The sequence below is a fragment of the Tamandua tetradactyla genome, chromosome 13 (genome assembly GCF_023851605.1).
Source record: "Tamandua tetradactyla isolate mTamTet1 chromosome 13, mTamTet1.pri, whole genome shotgun sequence".
NCBI lineage: Eukaryota > Metazoa > Chordata > Mammalia > Pilosa > Myrmecophagidae > Tamandua > Tamandua tetradactyla.
In genome coordinates this window covers 75,681,303-75,707,371 of record NC_135339.1, presented here as the reverse complement: position 1 = coordinate 75,707,371, position 26,069 = coordinate 75,681,303, and the positions used below count along the sequence as shown (strand labels likewise).

The 26,069-nt window shown below is 40.5% G+C and overlaps 1 protein-coding gene across 3 annotated transcripts; it reads right to left on the bottom strand.

Moving 5' to 3' along the window:
* Positions 1 to 233: 233 nt before the first annotated feature.
* On the bottom strand, positions 234 to 25,344 carry PLEKHS1 (pleckstrin homology domain containing S1). Of its 3 annotated transcripts, XM_077126085.1 has the most exons (13): positions 24,488 to 25,344; positions 20,809 to 20,855; positions 14,325 to 14,413; positions 14,111 to 14,217; positions 13,324 to 13,458; positions 12,377 to 12,452; positions 11,324 to 11,425; positions 9,282 to 9,407; positions 7,270 to 7,376; positions 6,573 to 6,779; positions 5,752 to 5,853; positions 4,349 to 4,484; positions 234 to 1,823 (listed from the first exon to the last, which is right to left on the bottom strand). In XM_077126085.1, exons 2-13 carry the CDS (start codon positions 20,834 to 20,836, stop codon positions 1,644 to 1,646), a joined length of 1,395 nt encoding a protein of 464 aa, XP_076982200.1. In that variant the 5' UTR covers positions 20,837 to 20,855; positions 24,488 to 25,344; the 3' UTR covers positions 234 to 1,643. The 3 variants fall into 3 exon arrangements, with proteins under 3 accessions (XP_076982200.1, XP_076982201.1, XP_076982198.1); XM_077126086.1 differs by lacking the exon at positions 24,488 to 25,344 and having other exon boundaries at positions 20,809 to 23,230; XM_077126083.1 differs by lacking the exons at positions 20,809 to 20,855; positions 24,488 to 25,344 and having other exon boundaries at positions 14,325 to 14,758.
* Positions 25,345 to 26,069: the final 725 nt, after the last annotated feature.

The window sequence follows — 26,069 nt, the reverse complement described above, 5'->3', positions numbered from 1 at the left end:
AGCGCCTGCCTCTCCAAAGTGGTTGCTGGAGGAATGACTGGTGACCTGTGAAATGTTCAGGGGAGCGTCTGGTCCCCAGCAGACATTCACTAAAGGTAAAGGATTAACATCATTGAGTGGGGATCTTCCGGACCTGAAACCGGGAACCACCAGGCAGCCTCCTGCCCTCAGCAGCTTCCCTACCCCTTCCTTAAACGCAGCCAATTAAAAAAAAAGCGCCACAGCACAGCATATTTAACATTTATTGAGTGCTTCCTAGGTACCAGGCATTATGCTAAGTGTTGTAAATAGATCATCCATTTAAATGTCACAGCCACCTAGGAGGTAGGTATTTCTCGCCCTAATTAGGGTTGGAGAAATTTCATATACATAGACATAAACACAAATACTAGCAATTTATTTTTACAAAGATGGCACAAGGTTATAGCTACTATACCCAGCTTGCTTTGTCACTTTTAATATATTACAAATATCTTTCCATAACTGTGTATGCTTTTTGAACATCTGCAGAGTGTTCAATTATATGAAGTTATCATGATTTACTTAAGCAATCCTTAGGATTATTTATTGTTATGAACAATGCTACAGTGTTAGAGTGAACATTTTTTTTATAGGCATCTTTGCCTACTTGTGTATTTCTGAAGGATAAATTTCTAGAAGTAGAAACATAGAGCCAAATAGGGCACATAAATTAAACATTTTAATACTTTCTGAACAATCTGGCTAATAGAAAACCAACTGTATTTGAATGTTTCTTCTAAGTGCTGAAGTTCTTTTCAAATCTAAATTCAATATAAAGTGAGGTCAGGACATTTGTGTCTCAAGAGCTGGTTTTAGATTCTTGGTTCTGCTACTAAATAGGTATAAGACTTGGAGCCACAATGAAAGCATAACATTTATCTTTTGGGGACTTAATTTCTTTTCATGCAAAATGACATGGCAAAATATGATTTTTGAACTCTGCTTTTGCTCTAACATTCCCAGATTTGGTTAGTGCTTTAGCACTCTGTCTTAGTTTTCCTATTTATCAGAAGAGATTTGATTGTTTTTAGTCCTCCAGGATCAATTAGTTAATCAAATACACAGCAGTGCTAAGTAGTTCTCTCATTACTTAGAGAACAAGCATATCTTTGCTAGGGATGACCTAAAACTGCCTCGACTTCCAAAACGTTTACTGGGTATTTAAGAAAACAAGATAATTACTGAATCCAGGAGGCCACTGTGTCAGCATTCTGGAATAAGGGGATGGTGTTTGGAAAGGGTGAGAAGGTATCACATCTCTCTTGGGATTCTTGACTTCCTGGAATGAGTACTTCCAACTGTACGTTCCCTAACAAAAAGGGATTGTGTGGGCCATGACCTCAGCAGAACACACAGTACACGTCAGATGACTCGACCAATCAGTCTGAGTTTGTGGTGTTTGGATGAAGTCTGAGATAATAAGACCTCATATTTGCAGTGTTTCATAGCCATCAGCTCTCTCAACACTCTCAGCATTCTGGATGCAAGTCAGAGAGGGGATGCAGAAGTGGAAACTCAGGAAGGTGTGCTGACTTGTGTCGAATCACCCAGCACTGAGGGACAGAGCCCAGCTCAGGGTCCAGGGTTCCAACCTTGCTCCAGTGTCGGGGGCCTAGAGCATGCTACTGTTCGGTTCCCTTCTCCTGGCCCCTTCGAACGGCTGGACTTCTCTTCAGCGCCCTCTGCAGCCCAGATTTATCCAGGTGAAAAGGTGCAACTCTCTGGTATGTTAAGGGGCACGCACAAGCTATAGAGTGGAATGTATCTGAATTTGGGATCCGGCCGATGGTGAGTTTCAGTTTCTAAAACACAAAGGAGACGAAATTAAATGACTAGGATTGGACCTTAGGAGTGTTTGCTCTCAGTCTGTTCTCATTCACACTCCTTGAACCTCTTTTTAGAAGAAAACCCTTTGATGAACTAGAATAACTGGGCCAGAAGAACCAGTCATGCCTTATGTATTCGGGTGGAAGATGGATTTTTATATTGGGCATTCACTGGCCTGAACCTTTAGATTTCAGTGAGTACTGATGGAGACCAGAGGAGCCCAGGTGCACTAAGAATTAAATGGGCCTCTTGAAACTAGAAAGGTCAAAATGAGACCACTAGGCAGGACCAGCCACAGGCAAAATGGAGAGGGGGTTAGAATTCAAGTTTGATATGCTTCTCCTGCATTCTAGCATCTCCTTCCTCTACCTCACACACCTTCTCACCCTCCTTTTAAAATCTCACATTCTTTCTCCTCACTGTCTCTATTCCATCCCATATCTTTCAACTGTAGCTTGGCAGGAAGGAAAAGAGCTAAACGTTAGGGGTCACTGGTGGCTGCTCCTTTGATTCCATAGCTCCCTTTCTTCCTACATATGTTTTCCTTCCAGGAACAAAATATTTGAATTTGGATTGGAATTTGAAGAGCTACAGATCCATTTTATCATTACAAAAATACACACACACACACACGCACAACTAGGGAAGGTGGGGGTGGGAAGGTGGGGATTTCTGAATCTTTCAGATAATCATATTGACGGAAACCCACTTAACCTATGTTTCTAAATAGCATGTAGAAGTTATCAAGTAGAAAGAGAGTGAGCAGAAGAATGTGCACGAGAGAAAAGCTGTCATCCCCTTCCCATGCAAGCGCTCCAGAGTCTGGAAAGTCAGTCCTGATAAACTGGAGTCAGCAACACCCACGCTCAGATCCTGCATGTGCTACCAGGCAAAATTCCTTTTCCTGGCTTCTGAGCCAAGACCAAGACATTTGGATCAGAGTACTGTCTGGTAACTTCGGAAGGGTTCAGACTATTGTAAAAGAACATTTGGCATCAGGTATGGGTCTTTGACAGAGGAAATATATTAGAATTACCAGATTGTAGAACTGGGTTCCTGAAGGCCACCTCTTTTCCACCACCCAAACTCCTACCCAGTCTTCAAAACCCAAGTCAAACACCTCTGAGACACCTTTCTGGTCTCCGCCGCACAGATTTACTGCATTCTTCCTCCATGCTCCCATGACTCTTTCTTCATATTGCAGAGCACAAACTGTACTGTAACTAGTTCAGAACATGCCTTTGACACCCACTAATCTGTGAGCTCCTTAAGCTCAGGCTGAGGTCATTTTTTGTAGCTCTAGAACTCAGCAGACTCCTGCAAACAGTAGATGTTTAATAAATGGTAATTGAATGAATCAATGAGTGATACAAGTTTAGTCCTTTGTCTGCCACTAACTAGTTATATATCTTAGGTATATGTTTATACCTAAGATATATAATCCTCATCTTCTTTGAATTTCCCTGTTTAGATAACAGGACTAGTACAATTTATCTAACCAACAAGGTTATCATGTAATACATTAGAGATAAGACATATATAATCACCAACTCCCAGAGCCGGAAAAAATCTAGGAGATCATTAGTACAATGTTTTTTGGAAATTTTAGGTGAAGGAACTGTTTATTCCAGGAAAGCTGATGGGGAAAGCCCAACACATAAAAGAAATAAATGGTAAGTGTGGACTGCTCTAGTTGAAGCCTCAGCTTACTGTCCCCTTCTTTTCCTCTCTCTCCCTGCCCCGGTAGTCTAAGAAGTACCCTTTCACTTTAGGGAGAAGAAACTGAAGCCCAGAGAAGTAATTTTCCCAAGGTCAAATGGCTGTAAATAAAAGTAGAACAGGAAAGGAACCAACAATATGTGGATTAGGTGGGCGATATGGTGAGCCTGTTAAAAATACACATACTTAGTACATACCCACATATTTTGTTTAATTATTACAATAACTCTTTAAGGAAAGTAAAGCTATTTCAATTTCAGAGATGAGGAAATAGAGGCTTACAAAGGATAACTTGTCCTACATCCTTTGGTCAGCTGTAGCAGAAGTAAAAATAACCACTGTATCAGGCACCTAGTATGTGCCAGTCACATTTGAGCACGTTACACATAGTCTCTCATTTAATTCTCCAACCGTTTATGAGTTATGATCATCATTCCTAATTTTACAGAAGAGAAAACTGATGCACTCATTGATTGACGCCACTGGAATTCAAATCCCGAGCCTCTCTTATTCCACTGCAAGCTCTTTTTTGTCCCCATCATGCTACTTGTGAAGTCCTGAATCCAGATGTTCTGTCTTCTAGACAGTGCGCTTTCCAAACACTACTTTATAGGAAAGAATTTCAAAAGAGTCCTAAAATAACATTCTGCTATTTACACTTGGTGACTGAGGAAAGAAGAGTCTCACTTGCATTCAGGGTGTGCTGAGGGACAAGACAAGACCTTGATCTTGTCCCTCCTGGCACTGTCTTGTGATGGCCAGGCTGGTCAGCAGGACTCACCTCCTTCTGGATGGATCGGCTGAGAAACAAGGAGAACTCCTCCAGGCTCTCGGGCCTCAGGTCATTCATGGCCAAAAGATGATCTCCGTGGTGAAATAAGCATCCAAGGCGTGGGGGGCCTTTCCAATGAGCCACACTGCAATGGAACCCAGCCCCCAGAACAAGTGTGACAGCATTCATGGAAAGGCAGGACATGGATGGGCTGTAGGGGTCCCTCTTTAGACTATCCCACCGGTGCTGCTATCACCAGTTTCTTGAGAAACTTCTGTGTTGCACCACATCAGAAGACTACCTCCTTTTTTTCTGTTTGGAATATTCTTTCCTCTGTCATTACTATGGGAGCCTGACTCTTCCTCCAAAGTCCAGCTTACATCCTACCACCTTTACAGAGCCCTCCTACATTCCACTGCCTCTGCTGGAATTAATCTTTCCTGCCCCTGAACTTCTATTGCACTGTGTGGGCACCTCATGTATAGTAATTTTAAATATTATGCATTTTATGTTTCCTTGTTTATTTGGTCATCTTTGTCACCAGGTTATGAGACCCTTCAAGTGTGGTACTTTTTTTTTCCTTTTATTTATATCTTCATAATCCCATAGCTCCAAGGAAACAGAAGGTGCTCAATAAGTGCTGGTTGGAAGTCAGTAAACAATGATTACACAGTGAATATTTGATGAATAAATAAATGAATTAATGAATGAGCAAGTTCAAGCACAGAGAAGTTTACAAAAATTCAACTGCATACGTAATGAGCCTTAGAATGCAGGAAATACGGAAAAATGAAAGTTGTGGTCCCTTGTCTTCTTGGAACTTAGAAGATAGGGGGTGTGTAGCATTTACTTTACATAAAAGGGCTTTCATCCCATAAAGAAATGTAATATTCCACTAAAATGAATTGCAAAATATGTAAAAGAATGTAGGATAAAAAAAATGATTACTTTAAGAAAATTCTCTGCCACACAGTCTTTAGTGTCTGAGTCCCTGACCAGCAGGGTTTAGCTGGTTTCTGGAAATCGATATGCCTTTTGCTTTTAGAGCTTGGGTTCTTGTTGACTTCACTGACTTCATTCATTCATCAAACACTCATTGTGCAATGATTGTGAATGATTTCCTTGGACCATATTGTACTTCTTTTCCACTTCCCCTCACCTTTTAGAAATCAGAAATTTGCTGTGTGTTGGACTTTTGGACTTACCCACCCACCTCCTAGCTGGCCATCCCACCCAACAATACCCTTATTTTTGCTAATCTCAATTGAAGACCCTTTGCGATAACAGCAACACAATGGTCCAAGCGCCCCTCCCCCGAGTCAGTCTTGAGTTACAGTGTTTCAGGATATAACAGTCCCCTTCACATCTTTCAACCCCATTTGTAATCAACGGCGCTGAAATCTCTGACCTACCATATCCGTCCCGCGGCTTCTGTGAGAGCAAGATAATTTATGATGTCAGAAGGCGAAAGGAACATATCCAGTTTTTCCACTTGGCCTTCATCAGGGATGTTACTATGAGATAAGACATTTGTAAAAGTCGTATCAGGCAACTGGCCCTGACTCAGAACTGCACTTTCTGAGCAGACTTTTGGCCTCTTACTTCTGAGACTGGCCAAAACATTTGGGAAAAAATATAAATTTAAGCGACTGAAAAGTGCTCATCAAGCCCTTCCCTGCTTCGGGATGTGGTAGTGGATGATAGACAAAGGCAAGAGAGCCCAAAATAGACTCAATTGATTATATAACTGTTCACATCAGGTCAGCCTGCACATTCCACTTCTGGAAATGATTACATAGAAGACGACACCGAGAGGAGTTAAAATGGAGAATGAGCTCATCAACTGCTCTCTCTTGGCATCACTTAAAACCTAAATCTCCCTTTGTAGTCTATAACCAAACCTCAGGAGACTTTCAGGTCCATACTTATGCTAATGTTAAAAGCTACATGATGTGCTACTCAAGTCAGTTTGGGTCCAAAGGCAGGACCTGAAAGATGGAGCCAAGGGAGAAGTTTAAAAATGGAAAATGCCACCCCCAGCCCAGGGAACCTCTTTCCCTTCAGCTTGAGATGTTCACTGTCCTTGGTCACAGTACAGTGAAGGGGAGAGGCTGGTCATATCCTTGGCTGACTTGGAGATTTTTAGGAACTGCTTTAAGATGGGAACACTGAGTAAAACAGGAAGCCTGCTTTGCTCTTAGGGCCCCTAAGTTTTGAAAAATGAGAACTTTACTTGATTAATATAGACAACTGCACGACAGTTAGTGAGGCTGACCCCCTTTTCTCATTCATTGTCTTTGCTTCCATACTGGCAGGTAAAAGACATGAGTCACTTCCTGAGTCTTGTTCTTGTAGGTGAAGACCCACATCTTGCATCTCTGGAAGGGTCTGGGATTCCTCTTTGCTGTCAGCAGATGGGTGGGATGGCTCTTTGAAAACACTAGGAATAGGAAATTAAAAACTCTTTTAGCACTCTCACTTAGAACTTCTTGCTGTGTGAAAAAGAATTAAGTAACTAACAGCCATGTGAAAATTGACAAGGTCTTTTGAAGTATGTCCAGCCATCGGAATCACACAGCTAGAATCAAATCCAATAAACTTTCCTTCTAAAAATGGATATGAAATCAAAATAACCCTCTATAGCAGTAGGGTTCGGAGGACAGAGTGAGAGTGTGAGAGACACAAACATAAAATGGAAAATACCTTCCCCAGGAGGCAGAAAAATGGGCTGAGCATATTACTAATGGCTTTCTAATGGATAGAGAAGCCATGGCCAGTTTTTCTTGTTTTGACATCAATGAATTTTGTACTGAACTTGGTCTTTGGTAATATTTTGTATTACTGTATCAAATACTTAAGTGAATTGGCAGTAATTGTTCTATAACATTAGACTCCCTAAAATCAATTTTTTAAAAGGCAGCTTTACTTACCAGGATTTCATTGTCATGTAATGACACTCATTTCTCTCGGAGACCTGGTCTGGGCTACCAGGTTCAATGGATTCGTCAGACTCAGTGGAAGCAATAATATTATCCAGCTATACACAAGAGGAATAGAGTTAAGGATGCAGCTGACCAATAAGCCAAATACCTTCTTACTCCATTCACTGCTTCTTACACAGTGACCCTGGACTCTGAACTAGTAAGTACATCCTCCATTGGATGAACAATTTGACCAACCTTACCTACTGATCCCTACAAAACTTATGGCAATCCCAGTGTCCATTTCCTTCTGGATCCCCAAGTTCCTGATACAAGTTTTCTATTGGACTAAATGGCTATTTACCTTTCTGTCTCATCACTAGGGATCTAATGACATGAACCCTTTCCCCAATTACGTCTACTGCAAAATCATATCCCTTGGCTGGGTCAAAGGCTCAGATGTGATGCAAATCTGGCCTCAGGCTGCTAAGCTCATTGTAGCCCGAGTTGCATTCCCAACTAGCCCCTCAGAACTAAGAAAATGGGGCAGTGATTGCTCAGAAACCCTCAACAACTTCCTCTTACCTTCCATAAAAAATTCATCGTTACCCACATTTGGAATCCTTCCTCCAGTCAAGTCAGTCCTCTCTCTAATTCCCCTACAAGCTGCTAATCTAGGCCCCATGTGCATGCTGCTTCCTTCACCTGGAATGCCCCTTTCCTCGTCTGCTTATGGAGCTGTTTAGGTCTGGCTGATGTCCCACAATCTCCTCTGATCAGCTCAGTCACTGCTGAGCTCTCTCTTATCTGAACTTCTATTGCACAGTTGGTCTTTAATTATTATTATTATTTTTTGTCTTTTAGCTTTGCATCCCACAAAGTACCCAGCAAAGGACAGTCATATAATTGATGTTTAATATACACTGAATTAATTGGTTGGACTATCAAAAAGACTAGTTGCTATCATTTTGTCCCAGGGAACACTGGTGTGAAAAAGATTTTTAATATAATTGAAAGAAAAGTCCTGTGGTCAAATGAGCTCAGGGAATACTGTGTATTGTGGTTATTTATAATGGATTGCTGCATACTAAAGGTTCTGTGAATTTTGCAGTTAAGAAGCTTGTTTAACTTAGTTTAACCTGATGTTTCCAGATCTTATTTGACCCTGGAACACTCCTTTTGTGTGCACACATGTTACATCTTATAGAAAATCCCCAATTTCGGAGATGCTGCAGGGGCCTCCCCCTCAATTCGTTCTTCCTATCTCCCACTTCTCTGTACAGTCTGACTCAAATGTAGCTGCTAGATTAATATTACTGGAAGATAATCCATGTATTGACATTTCCCAGTTCAGAAGCCATCACTGCCTCTGTGCTACTTGCAAAATTAAGTCAATTTAGCATTCAAGGCCCATTATTATCTGGCTCTTTTTCCTGTTTCATTTTCCAGTATTGCCACTCACTTCCTCTAGGTTCCAGGCCAACTGAACTATTTACCATATACATATAACATCCCATTTTTTCTCTGAAGCTTTCCCTGATCACTTTGACCATGGCTTTGTGTAGCATTATTCATGTGGTAACTGTACAACTGTGGACTTGGAGGGTAGGAGCGACATCAGGTTCGTTATTGCACCAGCATGGCATGTAGCACGCAGAAAGCAGTCGGTAAAGGCTTCCAGCTGATCAGCAGACTGATATACACCACAAAATGTATCACCCAAAGACCTTTGCCCATATTGTTCTTTCTGCCCAGAATGCCTTCCCTCAATTCTCCGAGTTCAAATTCGACCCATCCTACAAATAAAGTCACATATCATCTCTTCCATGGAACCTTCTCTGGTCTTCTCTGGCAGCTGATTCCCCCTGTCCCTCATGCACTCTCACCATGAACACATCATCTGTGTCTGATTACCTCTGTGTTCCTACTAAACCCAGCCTCGTGTCTTGGGAATAGTATGTGGCAGGGACTCAGAAAACATTTGTTGAAGGAATGTATACTTGATGGGTGGAAGGGGTTACCTCCAAGAGAATACTTCGGGGACTAATATAGTAACTCTCTTCTTCTGTTACTTGTGTGGTCTCTGACGAGAAGTCATCTGGAAGATGACCCTCCTTGAATTCTGGAGAACTTCTTTCCAATAAGTGCTGAAAAAAAGAGATGACAGAATCAACGCTTTTCTTTTTCTTTGCAAAAGATGGAATTAAACCACGTGCTTTCTGGAAAGGCCATAATAGATTAGTAGGGTTGGGATGATCAGAGGTTCTTCCAAGGTTACATCCAAAAGCCTACATAACTTGAACTTGCCTCCTCAGCCCTGGTTACCACTGATGCCATAAAAATAAAAGCACAAGTTCAGGTTTCTCTCTGCTATTGGGAGCTTTAACTCAGAACAAGCAGTTCCCTGTGGGGGTAGTAAACAAAGACACTAAGCTCTGCCATGGAGTATTCCCCCATCTTTTTCCAATTATCATCCAGTGCCATCTGAGGAGGTAATTAGCGCAGAGTCAGGGCAGTGCACCTTTCCTCTTCCTGCTCAATATTCCTCTTTTGTCTTCTGCTCACATACTTCTTTTGTTTCCATGGCAATGCAATTTGGTAGAGTTAATCATGTGATGGTATGAATTAGAGGTTTCAAGGTAATCTAGGTTTAACCAATTACTGCCCACCCCCACCCCTTACAGATACAAGGTATTCTATTAAAGTAGTTGCTTTTGCATGGCAGGAAAATTGTTATAAGTACAATTTAATTCTTCCAAGAACAGTGCTGTTTTAAAAAAAAACAAAACAGCGCCTTTTTTAAAGACCCTGAATGTTCTCTAGGAAGTCCCTGAAACCAGGTGATTTTTAAGAAATGGGTGTATTTAAGTTGGTGCATTTTTTTTATCTCTGAGCTCACGGGGCCAGATCATCTTGAGTTGGGAGTGAAGAAAGGTTCCCACTTAATTCCAACAAGAACAACAGCAAAACTCAGCAAGGCAAATGGTACTCTCAGCTTGAGCTGGTTAAAAATCATTGGATCTTGGGCGGGCCATGGTGGCTCAGTGGCAGACTTCTCGCCTGCCATGCCCGAGATCCGGGTTCTGATTCCTGGTGCCTGACCATGCAAAAAAAAGAAATCAATGGATCTGAAAAGACAAGACAACCAACAGTGTTCGCTCTGGCAGGGAGGGGTATCAGGAGTGGAAGGGTGGAGGCATTGGCTGGAAAGGGTTAGCATCTCCAATCCTTTGTCATACCACCTTTTCTAACTCGTTAAATGAATAATTAGATCTGGGCCAAACACAAGATGAGGTGTTTGGCCCAGTGAATTTGATTTTCTACAAAAAGCTTTTAAAATAGTTGGAGAGCTATGAACTAGGTAAAATCGGAGATTATGCCACATTAAGATGTTCTTGGTACACAGGAAGAGGGAAAAGTCAATGGTTAGTCTCAAAGGGATGAAACCATATCTAGGCTGGAAGAAAAAAGCACTCAGCCTGTTTATTAATACTTTCCAAAGACGGGAATACAGCAAATCCAAAACAGCGGAGGGTACAATTACAGATCAGTTTTGAGGGGTAGATGTATCCTATTTTATTCCCCCAAGTGGATTTCATTAGAAATGAAATTGAAATATTACAGAGAAGCAAGACTGATCAGGGTAAATGAAGGAAATGAATAAGAATGTCTGCTTTGTTCTGAGGAGTATACATGGTATGGCAGGAAATCAATTGATATTTTGAAAATCTTTTTACAAAGGGTCATCTATGCCCTGTGTGTGAAAGGAAGGAAAAGACTGCCAGGAAGGCTTCAGCTTAGCTGGGAGCTTTTAGCCCAGCATACCCAGAATGAGAAGAGCCATTTAGGGGGAGGCAGGGTTAGCAGTAAGGCTCATCTGTGGTTGGGGTACAGACTAAATGTAGAATGAAAATGAAGGCTGAACATGAATCATATAGTGGACTAGGCTTTGAGGAAGGTGGTTATGGTGTCAAAATTAACTGCCAATTAGTAAGATTTCTGAAGTGCTAGTTGACCCTCAGGAATAGTGTCCTGAGAGGGAGAAGGAGGTGACTCTGCTTACCATATTTGGAAGACTGTTTCTGACGAACTCCAACGGACCAGAAGGAGCAAGGAGAGGGCTGGGATCAGAAGCGGGCCTTTTACCGCTGGACAAGAGGTTCTTCTGCTTATGAGAAAGGAATAGTGTGACCAGGGCACGGTTGATCTCTTGTCTGGCATGAAACAACAGCCTCCCCGCTGGGTGTCCTGCCCCCAGTCTCTCTCCATTGTTATCTGACATCTATACTGAAGGGCAGATATATCTTATAGTGAGAAGCTGCCGGCCAGGCCAGCATTTTCTCACGAAGACAAGTGCTGATCTTGTCTCTCTCCTGTTCCCAGACACTTGCAGACTCTCTCCCTGGCCTTCTGAGCCATCGAAGTTTTCTCTCAACCTATCCCTTCAAGTGTATCTCCCTCGGCACCCATCCCCTTGGCTCCAGTTATTTGAGTCTACTTGTAGACATGCTTCGCTTCCCCCTTCTCCTTGACTTTTCTTTTGTTGTAAGCACAGGACAACCTAGAAAACATGTCAAAATGGTATCTAAAGACCAAAATTCCAGTTATAATATAGGTCTGTCCTAAGAAAGGGCTTATGTAAACTAGCAAAGGCCCTTATGAAGCAAGACTAAAGTAAAACTAATAATACTTTGAGCTATTAACATGTTAAGGAGACATTATGTTGAAAAAGCAAGACAGATTAAAAAATACTTTTATTAGAAATCACCCTAGACTTAGTCATTCAAAAGGAAGCTGTTATGTACCTTGGATAACAATGAGGAAAATACTCCAGTTTCAGTTACAATTGAAAAACCGCTACAGTTCACTTTCACTCCCCCACCACAATAATGAAAATCTAAAGGGTCTGTATTTTAGCCCTTTCATACACCACAAAAGTATTTTTTTCTATTGTTAATTATAAAAATAACAGGGATGTACATTTTCTCACTTATTTGTTCCTTCTATTAATGCCAGTTGCTAAGTGGGGGGCTGGGCGGGAAGCTACCATTATTTCTTTGTGAAAGAGAGCTGTGTTCAGGTGCCCCTGTAATTTTACTAACGATATTAGAGTCACCTCTGTATTCTGATGTGGCGCTTTTATATCTTGGCAAAACGATGACATGAAGGAGACCCAGTTTTTAATCTTCTCCCTGTTGACAGGAATAAACTTTCAGCCGGCATGTGGCAACCAGAATGCCTGTGCTCCTTTTGAACCAGAGAAGGGTTCTTTTATTAAGGTGGGAACAGACGGTGGGAGCAGGTATCAGGGAAATAAGGATTTTTTTTTTTTTACTGAGTAGTTTAAATGACCTACCTGCTCCCCAACTCACACACTAGAATTAACCCTCATGCCACCTCTGGGAGGAAAGCTCAAAGAAATGGAAATAAAAGTAGAAAATAATAATAGTAATCACACAGTTTGAGACTTTGGGCTTTGACACTGATTTCTTTTGTGTTCTTAAACACCCCCAAAGCTGTCAGGGCCATTTTTGTGTAGCTATCCAGGTGGGCCTCCCCTTCAGTAATGCATTTGTGAAGAATGGGTTAGAGCCACATTTTTATACATCACATCTTCATTTCCACTGACTCACTCAACAATTTAAAAGAAAGCTTTTTGTTTTGGGCTCAATCTGAATCAGATCAAGGTTTTCCATACCTTGGCTTCAACACAGCCTCCTCCCTGCACCTTAGCCTCTCCCTCAAGCAGCAAATATCTGTAAAGAATCCACGAGGCACTTCCGCTAGCACCAGGAGCCCCTCTTTAAAAACTGAAGACTCCTGGGTTGGACATCATCCCTCCCTAATACACGTAGCTTGTAGAGATCTTTGTGTATTAGGTTCTTTTATATGGACTGCATCTGGGATGATGGTGACTTTTCAAGGTATTTTAACAAAAAAGTGAGACCGCTGAGATGGCGCCCAAGGTTTGTGCCCATGCCTTCTCAGGCAGAGCATGTTTATTGGTCTAATTTTTTCTTCTTTCTGCACACAAGAGATGCTCTGGGTTATCTTACTACTCACCTGTCATGGCCAATGAGAACGTAATCTCGGTTGGTGGTTCTGATCGACATTACCTCTTCAGGGTGGCATCTAAACATCCTCTGCACAGACTGCATTTTCTTGCTGCAACTTATGCCAACTTCTACACTGGAATTTCTATTAGATACAGAGAAAGTCTTATACAGATCTAGACACAAAATTAGGAAGAAAACAGACTAATGTTGTATATTAAGATTCAAACGGAATGAAATGTTAAATCTGCTTATCACCATTGTGAAGATTATTCAAAAGTCCTAGGAAATGAGTTTGATGTGGTTCAATTCTGATTAAAAATACTGGGCTCAGCCTGAAATTTAATTCAAAAATTTCTACTTTAGTTGGATACTTGATGCCACAAATTATCATCATTTCCCATTTTTAAAAAATTCATAGTTTCATAAAGAGAAGAGGAAAAAAAATCTAAATAAAATAAATCCATGTTGGCTTTTGGAAATGATAATTTCACCTGCTGTTTCCAGCCCACACTGTTTAGTTAAAAAATTGAAAACAAATTAGGTGAACAAGCCCTTCTTAATTGAATGCTTATTAAGTAAAGATTTATCAACCATAAGATACAATATGAAATAAGTATTTAGCTGTATTTTATTCAAACTGCTCACTCTTTTAGCTCCTTTAAGTAACAAATATTGCAATAAGTTTGATGCTTTTGATTTCTTTAGTCAATGATTTAAATTGCAATTTGCATTCAACTGATTTGTATTTGACTTGTTAGCATTTGTTAGGAAAGTTATCTTGCTTGGATACGCACTGGTCAATTTCAATGAACCCTCGGTGATGACAGTCTTTGTAATAGGAAAGAGTAAAACTTTTTTCCCCACTCTTTGACAAGATGAAAAGCCGCTTTTTCCAAGAGGCCTGAAATATGAAAAGGTTGTGCATTTCAGTTAAATCCCAGAGGGAAGAAAAAGGAAAAATGTTCATGAGGGTTGTGGGAGGCTTGTTAAATAGTAGTGAATACTTACCGCGGAGAAGAAAAGCTGCGGGGGTGGTGATTTAATAAAGTAATCTTGTTTGCAGACTTCATTTCCATAATAAAATGCAAGTTGTTTGCCTAATAAAAGAAAATGTACAGGACTCAGTTTGCTCCCAGGAAATTTCTGAAAAGTACTGGATGATTTGGAAAACATGTTTATCTCTGGAAAGGTTTTCAAATTATTCAGTTATGGAAAAGAACACCTGGGGAAAAAAACGATACAGCTATAATAGCACAAGAAGACAAAGAACCAAGTGTGTGATTCTTATTCATCTCCAGGCAGAGCTTTCTTTCAAATGATATTTAGAAGAGCACCTTAATTTAGCTCATGCTCCTTTGGGCGCTCTGCTTTTGGAGCACAGCGTTGGCTCTTTAAATAAGAGCAAGTCTCACTTCCCGTTTTATAATCAGCTACAGGAGTACGATAACTCTTCATTGCCTTTGGCTTAATAAACAAAAGCAAAACCACCTGCTATTGAAAATGAGACGGCAAAGGTAGTGGTTAGAAATTCCAAAATATGAACTGCTTCTCTGTAAATGCAGGGGGTTTAGGTTTTGGCTATATTTTCCAAAATATCTACGAGAAATATGTACTCCTTTCATTACTTAGGAAAATACATTGCTGATCAAAGAAAAATTATCCATTAAAAAAACAACCAAAAAAATAAAAATAAAAATAAACAGCAACAACCAAAAAGAACTTGTTTTTACTTTGACATCCAAGCTGTAGGTTTTTTTATAATTGGTCTGGGGAAACACTGCCTTTACTAAAGAATTTGAGCTTCCTTATAAAGAGAAAACAGAATCAGGATTAAAGACTATAGCTTTCAGGCCATTACGATAGTATCCAGTAAGTCTTAGGCAGTTGTCCTGCCTTCCCCTCCCTCTACTCCCTCTGTAGCAATCTTGTCAGTCAAAAGAAGAGCAAACAAAAACAGAAACAAGGAAGGAGCACAAAAGGAAGTAATATAGGGAAAATGCTAATGTGTGACTACAGCTTCAGTTCCCAGCACCTTTATTTATTTATTTGCTGAACGCGTATTTATGGAACACCTTAAATCATTTGCCTCAGTTTCTGCATCTGTAAAATGGGAAAGGTAACACTGACTTCATCAGTTTGTGGTAAGGGCTGAAGGAGTTCATTTAGTACTAGGCCTGACATACAGAGGGGCTCAATGAACATTAGCTATCATTATTAAATAGAGGAAACTTTAGCTTTTGTCACTTGCAGAATAAATAGGTCTTTATCTGCCTGTAACATGAACATTTCTTGGTGGTATTAAGTTAGAGGGTTTAATCGACATAGATGGGTTGTAAAAACTTTGGTTTAGAAGTCTTAGGTGACATTCTGGTAATTTAGCAGAATCTTGAATAAAGTAAGTGTCTGTAAACATGTAGCCCAGTATTGAAACTTCCAAAGGTCCCTGGTATTCATGATTGGCTATCAGTTCCCAGGTACAAAAGCTCTGGCGGTATTTGTTCACCCAGATCGCACTGTTTCCCCTGAACCTCATAATGAAGAAATAATTCAGTGGATAATTAGGCCATAGTAATCTGAGCTTGTGAAGCAATCAAATATGCAGCCAATTTAACAGTTCAAGTATATGAAGCTCAAAAATATTTTGTCTTTCTCAATGCCACATAAAGGCAAACTCAGATGTATTAATACAGAAAATAAACTCTGGCCTTGTGGACACCAATTGTCATTACCACTGAAGTTTTTCTCTATAGTACGGCTCTTGGCCTAGAAATGAGCTACTGGAGAAATCTAATGATGAGATATTTTCATACCACCTGGTGACTGCTTGTAAGTGCTGTCTGCATGGGGTTGCCAATCGTGTGTGGCAGGTGAGCAGTATATAAGAAAATAAACAAGGAAGATACCTGCAGTGTGATACGTACATTGGAGAACATATACTGGGTGATGAGATAGAGAAACCAGGGCGGTCACTCTTGATAGAGGGATCAGGAAAAACCTCAAAGAGAAGGAGAATGAGCCAAGTGTGTGACAAGCTGGGGAGGCAGAGGAACAAGCAAAGATAAGACCCAGCAGTAGGATTTGGAAGGATTTGGTATACTCCAGGAAGAGAACAGGACCCCTGAGCAGCTGGGAAATAAAGAGCCAGGAAAAGAGAAATGCAGAGTAAGGTGTGGCTGAAGGCAGTCCTTGCAGGGCCTGGCCGGCCAGGGTAGAGTTTGGATTTTATTTTAAAAGCAGTGGACATGATCACTTATGAATCAGCCTTGCCAAAAGTGTTGGACCAACCTCATCAAACCTCCAAATCCAGGAAATATAGAGGAGAGAGAAATACGCTAAATAGCACCCCATGGATGCAATTAGCAGAATCCAGGCTGTGGACAACTCTACAGGAAAAATGACCCCATTTCTTCTACAAATAAATTTTGCATTCTTCTACAAATAAAACGCTCTACAAATAAATAGGTACATGGATAGAGAGAGAGGGAGATAGATATATAATTATAGACAGTAGATAGATAGATAGATAGATAGATAGACAGATAGATAGATGGGAAATCTATATGTTAAAAGGAGAGTTGAGACACCAGCTTTTCATTATGTGCAAACCTTAATGGATCCTGTTCAAACAAACTGCAAAAATGCTATAACATTCATGAGACAATTGTAAATTTGAACACTGGACATTTGATTATGTTAATAAATTATCACATCGTTTTCAAACACGGTATTGTGCTTATGCTTTTAAAAAGCAGTTTAATACTTTTGTTATAAATGATACATATTTTCCAATGAAATGATATGATGTCTAGGACTTGCTTCAAAATAATGTGAGGGGGCAGAAATGGGTTGGGGTAGATGAAACAAGGTTGGCCTTAGGTTGATCATTGAATATGAGAGATGGTACACTGGGGTTCATGCTAGTGTTCTATCTGCTTTCGTATATGATAGAAAGTGAAAAGTAAAAATAACAGTGAAAAAAATCTTATAGGATTTTATGCATGGTCATGACATGATCCCAGATTTCTGGTAGGGAATGGATTGCAGAGGCAATGGCAGTAGTCCAGGCTAAATGGTGGAGGCTTGAAATAGGGGACATGAAAAGAAGTGGGTGTTCAACACACATTGAGACATAACAGGACATTCTGAGTGACTGGACTTGAGTGGGGCATGAATTGGAAGGGAATGAGGAAGATTGAAGGATAATGCCCTTCCTGAATTGAGCAATCGGGTAGATGATAATGCCATTTATTGAGAAAGAGACAACTAGGGAAGGAATAGATGAGGGTAAAGGGTGGAGGAAATTTAGGGCTTCATTTTGGACATACAAAGCTTGTGATGCCTATTGGACATTTAAGAGGTGACATCTGAAGCTCAGAGGAGCAATCTTAGCTGATGATGAAGTTACTTCTACTCATTTCCACCTTGCTCAATGTGCTTCCACCTTGCTCAATGACTTTGTTACCTATACAATAGCTTCACTCTCCTATTCTTTTGAGATCATCCTTCTGTAGGGTTTCAGCACTCATTTTTGATGATGATCCTTTTGACATCGTGGTCATATAGTCCCTTGCTCATCGCAACACTGACTCCATTTGAACAGAGGGGCAGACTTACACCTTCACTGTCATCACTAAAGAAACTCTCCTCCAGATCCTGAGATTCTCTCCAGGCTCCAGTCTTTTCACCTCTTCTCTGCCTTTACTCTTCGTAAAAGCACTTTTGATCTGTATCTCTGCCCTTGACCTGTCCCAATTTTCCTAGTCTCTTAGGCTTTTCCTGGCTTCACTTGTCTTACTTCTAGTCTAGATTCAAAAGGTCCCTTACCACAAGCCCCCAAATATCTCCTACTATTTTGACCTTTTCCTTTTACCACTTTTTCGCCCTCAGTCATACTGAACACCCACTGCCTGCTTTCTCTGCCCCTACCTTGGCTTCTGAGCATTGAAGGAGAAAGGCACAACATCAGTCTGGTTGTCTCCACTATAAAATTTTGCTCCCTGAGCTCAACTGGCCCTAGCAATTGCTGCACAATCTTCTGTTCATTCCTTGTTTATATGGATTCCCACAAGGACTTTTTTGAATACTTATAGTTTCCCCAAACCCCTACCCCATCCATTAGTAGAGGGCCCAGCCTTCCTCAGGAAGAACTCTTCAGCCTCTCTTGTTCCTATCTCAAATTTTCATTCTTGTATAGTGGTTTTTATCCCTAACATCTCTACCCAGATGTCTCATAAGTTCCTCAGGTGCACATGAAGAAAACTGAACTAATTTCCTCTCTACCCCTCCTCCAAGATGCACTATATCACTTGGTGAAACCGACATTTATCCAACCTCCCTACCTAGACCACTTAGAGACCATTCATTCCTCCCTTCCTAACCCTCGTGTCAAATAAGTCACCAAGCCTTGTCCATTTTACTTCCCTAATACTTTCTGGATCCATCCTCACCTCTCTGTTTCTACCACCACTGCTTTAATTCTAGACCTTCATAAGGTTCTCTCTATACAGTATTATAGTATGTCTAGTTTATCTCCTTTATTGGATCAGCAAATTGTGATAATCCATAGAATAATTATTGCTCAGTAACAAAAGAAATGAATTATTGATACATATAACAATGTGGATGAATTTCACAATAATTGGGCTGAATGAAAGAAGCTAGACAAAAAGAGTACCCACTGTGTGATTCTGTTTATATAAAATTCTAGAAAACACAAACTGATCAATAGAGACAGAAAGCAGATCAGTGGTTATCTAGGGAAGTGTGGTTACAGAGAGGATGGGAGAAAGGGGAAAACATGAAAACTTGTGGGGATGACAGAGATGCTTATCATCTTGATTTTGGTGATGGTTTTATGGGTACATACATATGCCAAAATTTATCAAATTGTAGACATTAAATATGTCAATTATATTCCAATAAAGCCCTTAAAAGCCAAACAAACCAATGTTTAAGAAATGTTAAATATACTCCTATCACATGACCTAGACTTTTTACCCCCGGGTAAAGGAATATATGCTCCTACAAAGATTTGTACACAAATGTTCATAGCAGTTTTATTTGTAATGGGTAAAGGCTGGAAGCCACCTAGGTATTTATCAACAGGTGAATGAATCAACAGCCATATAATGGAACATTAGTTTAACGAAATACTAGTCAGCAATGAAAGAAACAAACTATTGACATACACTACCAAGTGTGTGAATCTTGAAATAATTATGTCAAGTAAAAGAAACTAGTACACAAAAAGAGTGCATACTGTGTAATTCCATTTATGTAAAAGTAAATGTAGGTGATTTTATAGTGACAGAAAGCATAACAAGGGGAGCAGGGTTGGAAGCTGGAGAGAGGGATTACAAAGAGGCACAAGAAAACTTTAGGGAGGAATGGATATGTTCACTTGATTGTGATAGTAGTTTTTCAGGTGTGTATGTATGTCAAAACTTATCGAACTTTACACTTTAAAAAGGTTTAATTTGTCATATGTCAATTATACAACAATAAAACCACTTAAAAGCAAATTTGACCAATCTAAAATACAAATTAAACCATGCTACCTCCATGCTCAAAATGCTTCAAGGATGGCCCCGCATAGGGAGTTCAACATCTGGCACAACGTGACACTACCTTTCTGCAGCCTTGTCCCCTGCTTTCCCCATCTTACCTTATACCTACGTTCTCCTCTGACACATCCTGCTTCTAGCTCACCTCATTGCTTTTGTTCAAGCCATTCCCTTCGTTGAGATGCGCTCCTTTCCAGTCTCTCTTAAAACCCGACACAACATTTAGGGTCTATCTAAATTCCTTCTCCATATAACCTTTCTAGATTCCCACAACTACTTGTATGCTTTTTTTATCTCCCATAGTATGTTGTACCTGTTTCATGTTTCACATCACAGCCTGATTGTATATGTTCATCTTAATTTCCCAACACAGATATTTGTTGTGTTTATCTTAACTTCCCATCAGGAGTCTTTGAGAATGACTCTTACTTATTCATCTATGTTTACCATGTACTATGTAGCACAGCGACTTACTTATAATGGAGACTTCGTAAGTATTTTTTTAGCTAAATTGAATAACTCAATTTCGAAGTTACTTTATCCTAGACTCTGACTCTTCTAACCACTCTCACCTACCATGAGCTATGCAGATATAAGCAAGAGTGTTTGAATTTGAGCCACTCTCATAATAACTCCTGATAACAATTTAGATAGTTTCTCCAAGTGCAAATTTCATGTAAATCAAGGAAATGTTTCCTAACCTTGGCTAGGCCATAGTTTCTTAGTACCATCTCCAAGTTACTTTTCTAGGTAGGTGAGCTCTTACAAAATAATCAATGAAACCCTATAGCCTCAGCCACATTCTCCACACCAAGAATCATTGTTCAGAATGCCATCTGATATCTCCACTAAAACCATCATCTGTATTCTGGTTAGCTTGATGGGAACTGTTTGACATTTTTCCTTCCGTGGTTATGCCCCTTGAGTACCTGGACTCTTCAGAGGTTTGGGTTCCATTATGGCTGTCTGTTTTCAACTGTCAAAGAGAAAAGTTAAACATTAGTTCCTAAACAATGGCTTCACTGATTAGTTACTAAATATTCAAGTTTCAAGACTGTACTCAGGAATGCTGGTGAGATGGGTTCTCAGCCTCACTGATTCCACTCCTTTAATGTTTTCCTTCTTGCCTTGAGACCGGTAGTCATAGTAACAAGGAGGCGTGCAAGCTGCTCCTGCTCACCAAGTGGGCAGTTCTATGGGGGTGTTGCAAAGCTGACTGAAGAAGCAACCTCCGTTGGGCTTTCTCTGTTCCTGCTTCATAAATGGCACTGACTTGAGAGCCCGCGGCAATGGAATGCCCAGGAGGAGAGATAAGAACGGGGCAGAGGCCAGGATGCCGTGGATCAAGTGCAGCCGAGAAAGCTTTTCTGGCCAAGAGGAAGCACAAGATAAAGCTTTCTCCATGCCAAGTGCACTCTTTCTCCAGTGGATAATGTGAGAGGGCATACCATGTTACAGGGCATACCATGTTCTTCAAATGCCTCAGCCACCAGAGTGGGACTGTTCTCAAGGCCACTGGGCTCTGGAGGCTGAAGCGGACACAATGAAACCAGCCCTGAGAGGTGCAGTCCTTTCCTGGGCCATATCTGCTGCCTCCCCACCACCTACACCAGGCTCTAAAGGCAGGGCCATCCCACAGGGGAAAGGAGAGCAGCGAGAGTAAGATCTTTTAAACCAGGAGTGTGCTGATGGCCAATCTTTACCATGAACAGGTAGAACTCTCAAAAGAGAAGGAAAATAAGGGATAAAAAATAAATAAGGGGGGAGGGTGAATAAAAGGTAAAAAATTGGGTGGATTGAAATATTAGTGGTCAGTGAGAAGGAGGGGTGAAGGGCATGGGATGTATGAGTTTTTTTCCTTTTTCTTTTTATTTCTTTTTCTGGAGTGATGCAAATATTCTAGAAATAACCATGATGATGATCACTTAAGTGATGATATTGTGAGTCATTGATTATACACCATGTATGGACTCTGTGTGTGTGAAGATTTCTCAATAAAAATATTAAAATTTTTTTTTTTTTTTAAAAAGAGAAGAGAGCATTGAGCAGAGAGGTGCCAGAACAGCCAGAGATGAAATGGGGAGAAGCTAAAGGGCCCTTCCCTCTCCTGAATTCACGACATGATTTCTTCCCTTTTGATTTCTCCCTTTCTTCAACCTAAACTCACCCATTCCTCCTGAGGTGTAAATGACTCACACCAGTGTACTATTTCTTCTCTTAATCCTACATCTTCTTTTATCCCCCTGCTAAATACTGCTGGAGAGGCAGCCCACACATTTTTATAAAATTATTATTAGAGAAGTTCTGGCTTGACAGAACAATCATGCATAAAACACAGGATTCCCATAATACACTCTATTAGTAATGTGCTGCCTTCCTGTGGTTCATCTGTTATAGTTGGTGAAGCCCATTTTTCGTAATCCTGTATCATCTTTTTTTTTTTTTCTGCGTGGGCAGTCACCAGGAATCGAACCCAGGTCCCTGGCACAGCAGGTAAGAATTCTGCCACTGAGCCACCATCGCACTGCCCTGAAATCCTATATCTTTTTAAAACAGTGATCAAAATCTTAAGATTAAGACCACAAGTTCCCAAAGGATCATTTTAGTGGTTTGTCTGGAGTATGAGGGAGATCGCTGCAGACCAGTGGGGTCTTTCCTGGACCTTGAAATCACACCTTCCTGGCTTAGAGAAAGGTCTTCCCTGGTGGGGTATCCCTGTGTAATAGGTACTATGGTTATTTGAGCAAGTCGAAAACTTTCTGGGGTGTTTTAAGACGTATGGTGGAAGAACTGGTGCCCTTAGCTCTCGACCGGGCAAGCTCAGCAGTGTGCCAGGAGCCATAATGCCTGGGAAAAGCTCCCGGCCACTGAGGCCGATACCCTTTGTTCATCCGAAGAGCAATTCTGCGCAGGGAAAATAACCATAACCGACCTAAAACCTTGCCCACTCCCCATAAAGCATGGACAATTAAAACAAATCGACACCTAAGATTTTGTATCATATCCATGTAATTCTTTCCAATTTGGGGGATTTCATTGCCTAAAGTAGAATTGGGAACCAGAGGTTGTCAGCCCATCACGCTTCCTTCCATCCACCCACCTGGAACCTGCCCAGCCCTCCCAGGCGGCCTAAAAACTGGTGAATGACAGAGCTCAGGAATCAGATGGAGGCCTGCAGGAGAGAGTTAGGCAGGGTGATATATTCTAAAAGCAGCGTGTTTACTGCAAACTATTTTTAGCTGCTCTTTGTTCAAAAGCCAAAAAAGCACTTTTTTCTTGATAAAATACTAATATTTGTAAAGATTTTATAGTTTATAAAATGTGTTCACACGCCTAATCTCTTTTGCGCCTCAAAACTGTCCTACTGGAAAGCTTGTTTTACAAATGAAAAGCTGCACTTGAGAGAGGAAGAGCAACTTGCACACCAGGCTTGTGCCTATTCCCCTGGCGGAGACCTGCAGGACACACTGCAGGGACACTCACAGACACTTGTAACCACAGTCACGCTCCCTGAATGGTGTGGATGGAAGCCTGTGCTCTGGGAGACATCCCTGGCCTCCCAGTGTCTGTGATGTCTGATGTAGGGACCACGCACCACTCTTCTCTAGAGCCATCATAAAATGAGATAGGCAAGGCTGGAAGGGTGTAATGGGTTAAAAGCGTAAACTCTGGGTTTTGGGTTTAAATTTCATGCCCATCATTTCTGAGCTGTATGCCCTTGGGCATGCTGCAATTCCTCTCTGAACCTCCATTTCTTCATAACTGTGAAATGGAGGTGGTAATATTACCAATCTTATAGGATTTCTATGAGCATCAATTTAGATAATCTGGCAAAGAGCGTTCAGTATAGAATAGGTGCTTAATTATAAATGCTAGTTGTGAAATCCTTTCCAGCTCAGATATCTATGATTGTTTAATAATGACTAACATTTATTGAGGTCTTAATACATTCTACACATTTCTAAGCAAAGAAATTTATATATTCTAATAAATATATATATTTAATGTGTGTAAATACACATATATACAGCTCCTTATATACATATAATGGGTTATATATACATATTTCATATACATATATGAAATTTCATTTGATCCTCATAACCATACCAAAAAGCTTATACCATTTTTGCAGTGATACAGTACAGCTGTTACTAGAGAGATTAAGCCAATTTGCCTTTGATCACATATATAAAAAGAAGCAGAATCACAATTCTAACCTAGGCAGCCTGACCTGAGAGTCGGTGTCTTAACCACTTTACTCTTTCTCCTATTTAAGAAGAAGAATGAAATCTTTTCATACTTCTGCTCACATTTCTTGCCATCATTACCCTCCTCCCCACCAAAAAAAAAAAAAAAAAAACCCAAACAAACAAAACCTTTCGGATTTAGCCCTTTAATCTCCTTTACAGTTGTCACCTAACCCCTCATTGGAATGCCCTTTGGGATTTGATGAGTGTGATATGCCGAGGTCTTATTTCCCTCTGACTGTACAGCTTGAGTAAGAACCTTATGGAGAAAAAGCCCATAGTAGCGATTTTGTTCAGTTAAGCTTCCAGGTCACCACAACCTTGAGAACCCAACCTACTCACAGCAAACAGTACTTACAGGAGGCGAGGCAGTTGCTGGTTCAGTTCTCGGGAAAGTGCCCAGTCTCTGGATCCCCTGAACTCACCCCTGCACACTCTGAATTCTGGCTGCCAGGGTGAGGATTAAGTACAAGCTCTGTTTGAATCTGAACCAACAGGAAGTTTGCAAACTACTACATTTGGGCAGACTTTACTGTTGCCCCAAGTTGAAATGGAAGACACGCCATTCCCGGGGGGGAATTTCTGGGCTTTCCTTCTTCTTATGGCTTGGCGCAGAATAGCTCTTGTTGTGCCAGCTGTCTAGTGCTGAAACATGAAAGCAAACAAATTAAAAAAATCCTGCCAGACTTTAGACCATTGTCACAATGACTCTGACTGAAGATAACATCAACCCAGCCTTGACCTCCTGCAGTGGCAGTGACAACCAAGGAAGCAATTTATTTGCCTCCCACCTATCCAATGCCCTCATGGGGGGGAAGGAGGAAGGATTCCTTTGTACCAGATGAGGAAACAAAAACCTGGAGGGGTTGTGCCTTTTACACTTGCACAGGCCAAGGGTTTCCAGGAAGGGTTGTTTATTCATCCACAGCAGAGTTGCTGTCACTAACACTGCGGTACTAGGTGCGCTTTATGCACAGTCACCCAACAACTCTTTAAAATAAACAGGTTAGCAGGAATGGCCATTCTTAGACCTGCTGAGTGTATATCTGGCCATCAAAGGACTTCAGGTCTTTTTTTTTTTTTTTTTAATGGTACCACCATGCTGAAGTTTATCACATGGATACTGTGGATCCAATTCTGACACACAAAACTTTTTTTTAATATAAAATGTGTGGTACAGGCAGCCTGGGGGCAGTTTGTTCATTTTTCCCCAAAATCAACCTTACAAAAGTAGCTAATTGTATCTAGTTTTCAGAACTTGAAATACAGCATACTTAACCAGGTAAGCAGTTTTTGAAAGAAGTATTCTAGATAACAGTAAATGGAATTCTTTCAATAACAGTACTACTTGTTACATTGTGAGAAGATGGATTTTTCTGAACAATCCCAAACCTCATAATCTCTATTTTATATCTTACCCCCATACAGGGTTTTTGATCTCACATGTATAAAAGGACACCATAAATGCTGGCACAAGCTGGAGAAATAACAAATAACCTATATCAAAGAAGTTATTGTGTTAAGACTTTATCAAAAAATTAAGGAAAAACTAACTTTTTGTTAGATAGCTAAAATTGCCACAACATAACCAATAAAACCACAGCTTTAGTAGATAAGTGAGCATTACAGTGAATATATATATATATATATTCCTTTCAATATATCCTTTTCTTCAATATTTTTACTTTAAAATATGGACATAAGCAATTCCTTCCATGAAAAGCTTGCTTGAAGACACCAAAACATTTTAGATGTATCTAGGTAGTTTTCCTTAAATTTGGAATCTATAGGCTCATGGGGGGCAGTGGTTCTGTTCTAGATAAACATTTTTTAAAGTGTTGTTTTAATTTCAATGTAATAAAAAAAAAAGTATATTCTGGGTCACCTGAATAATCACTTCACTGAATGTGGAGTAACAACGTGTTGACTTACAGTGGTTA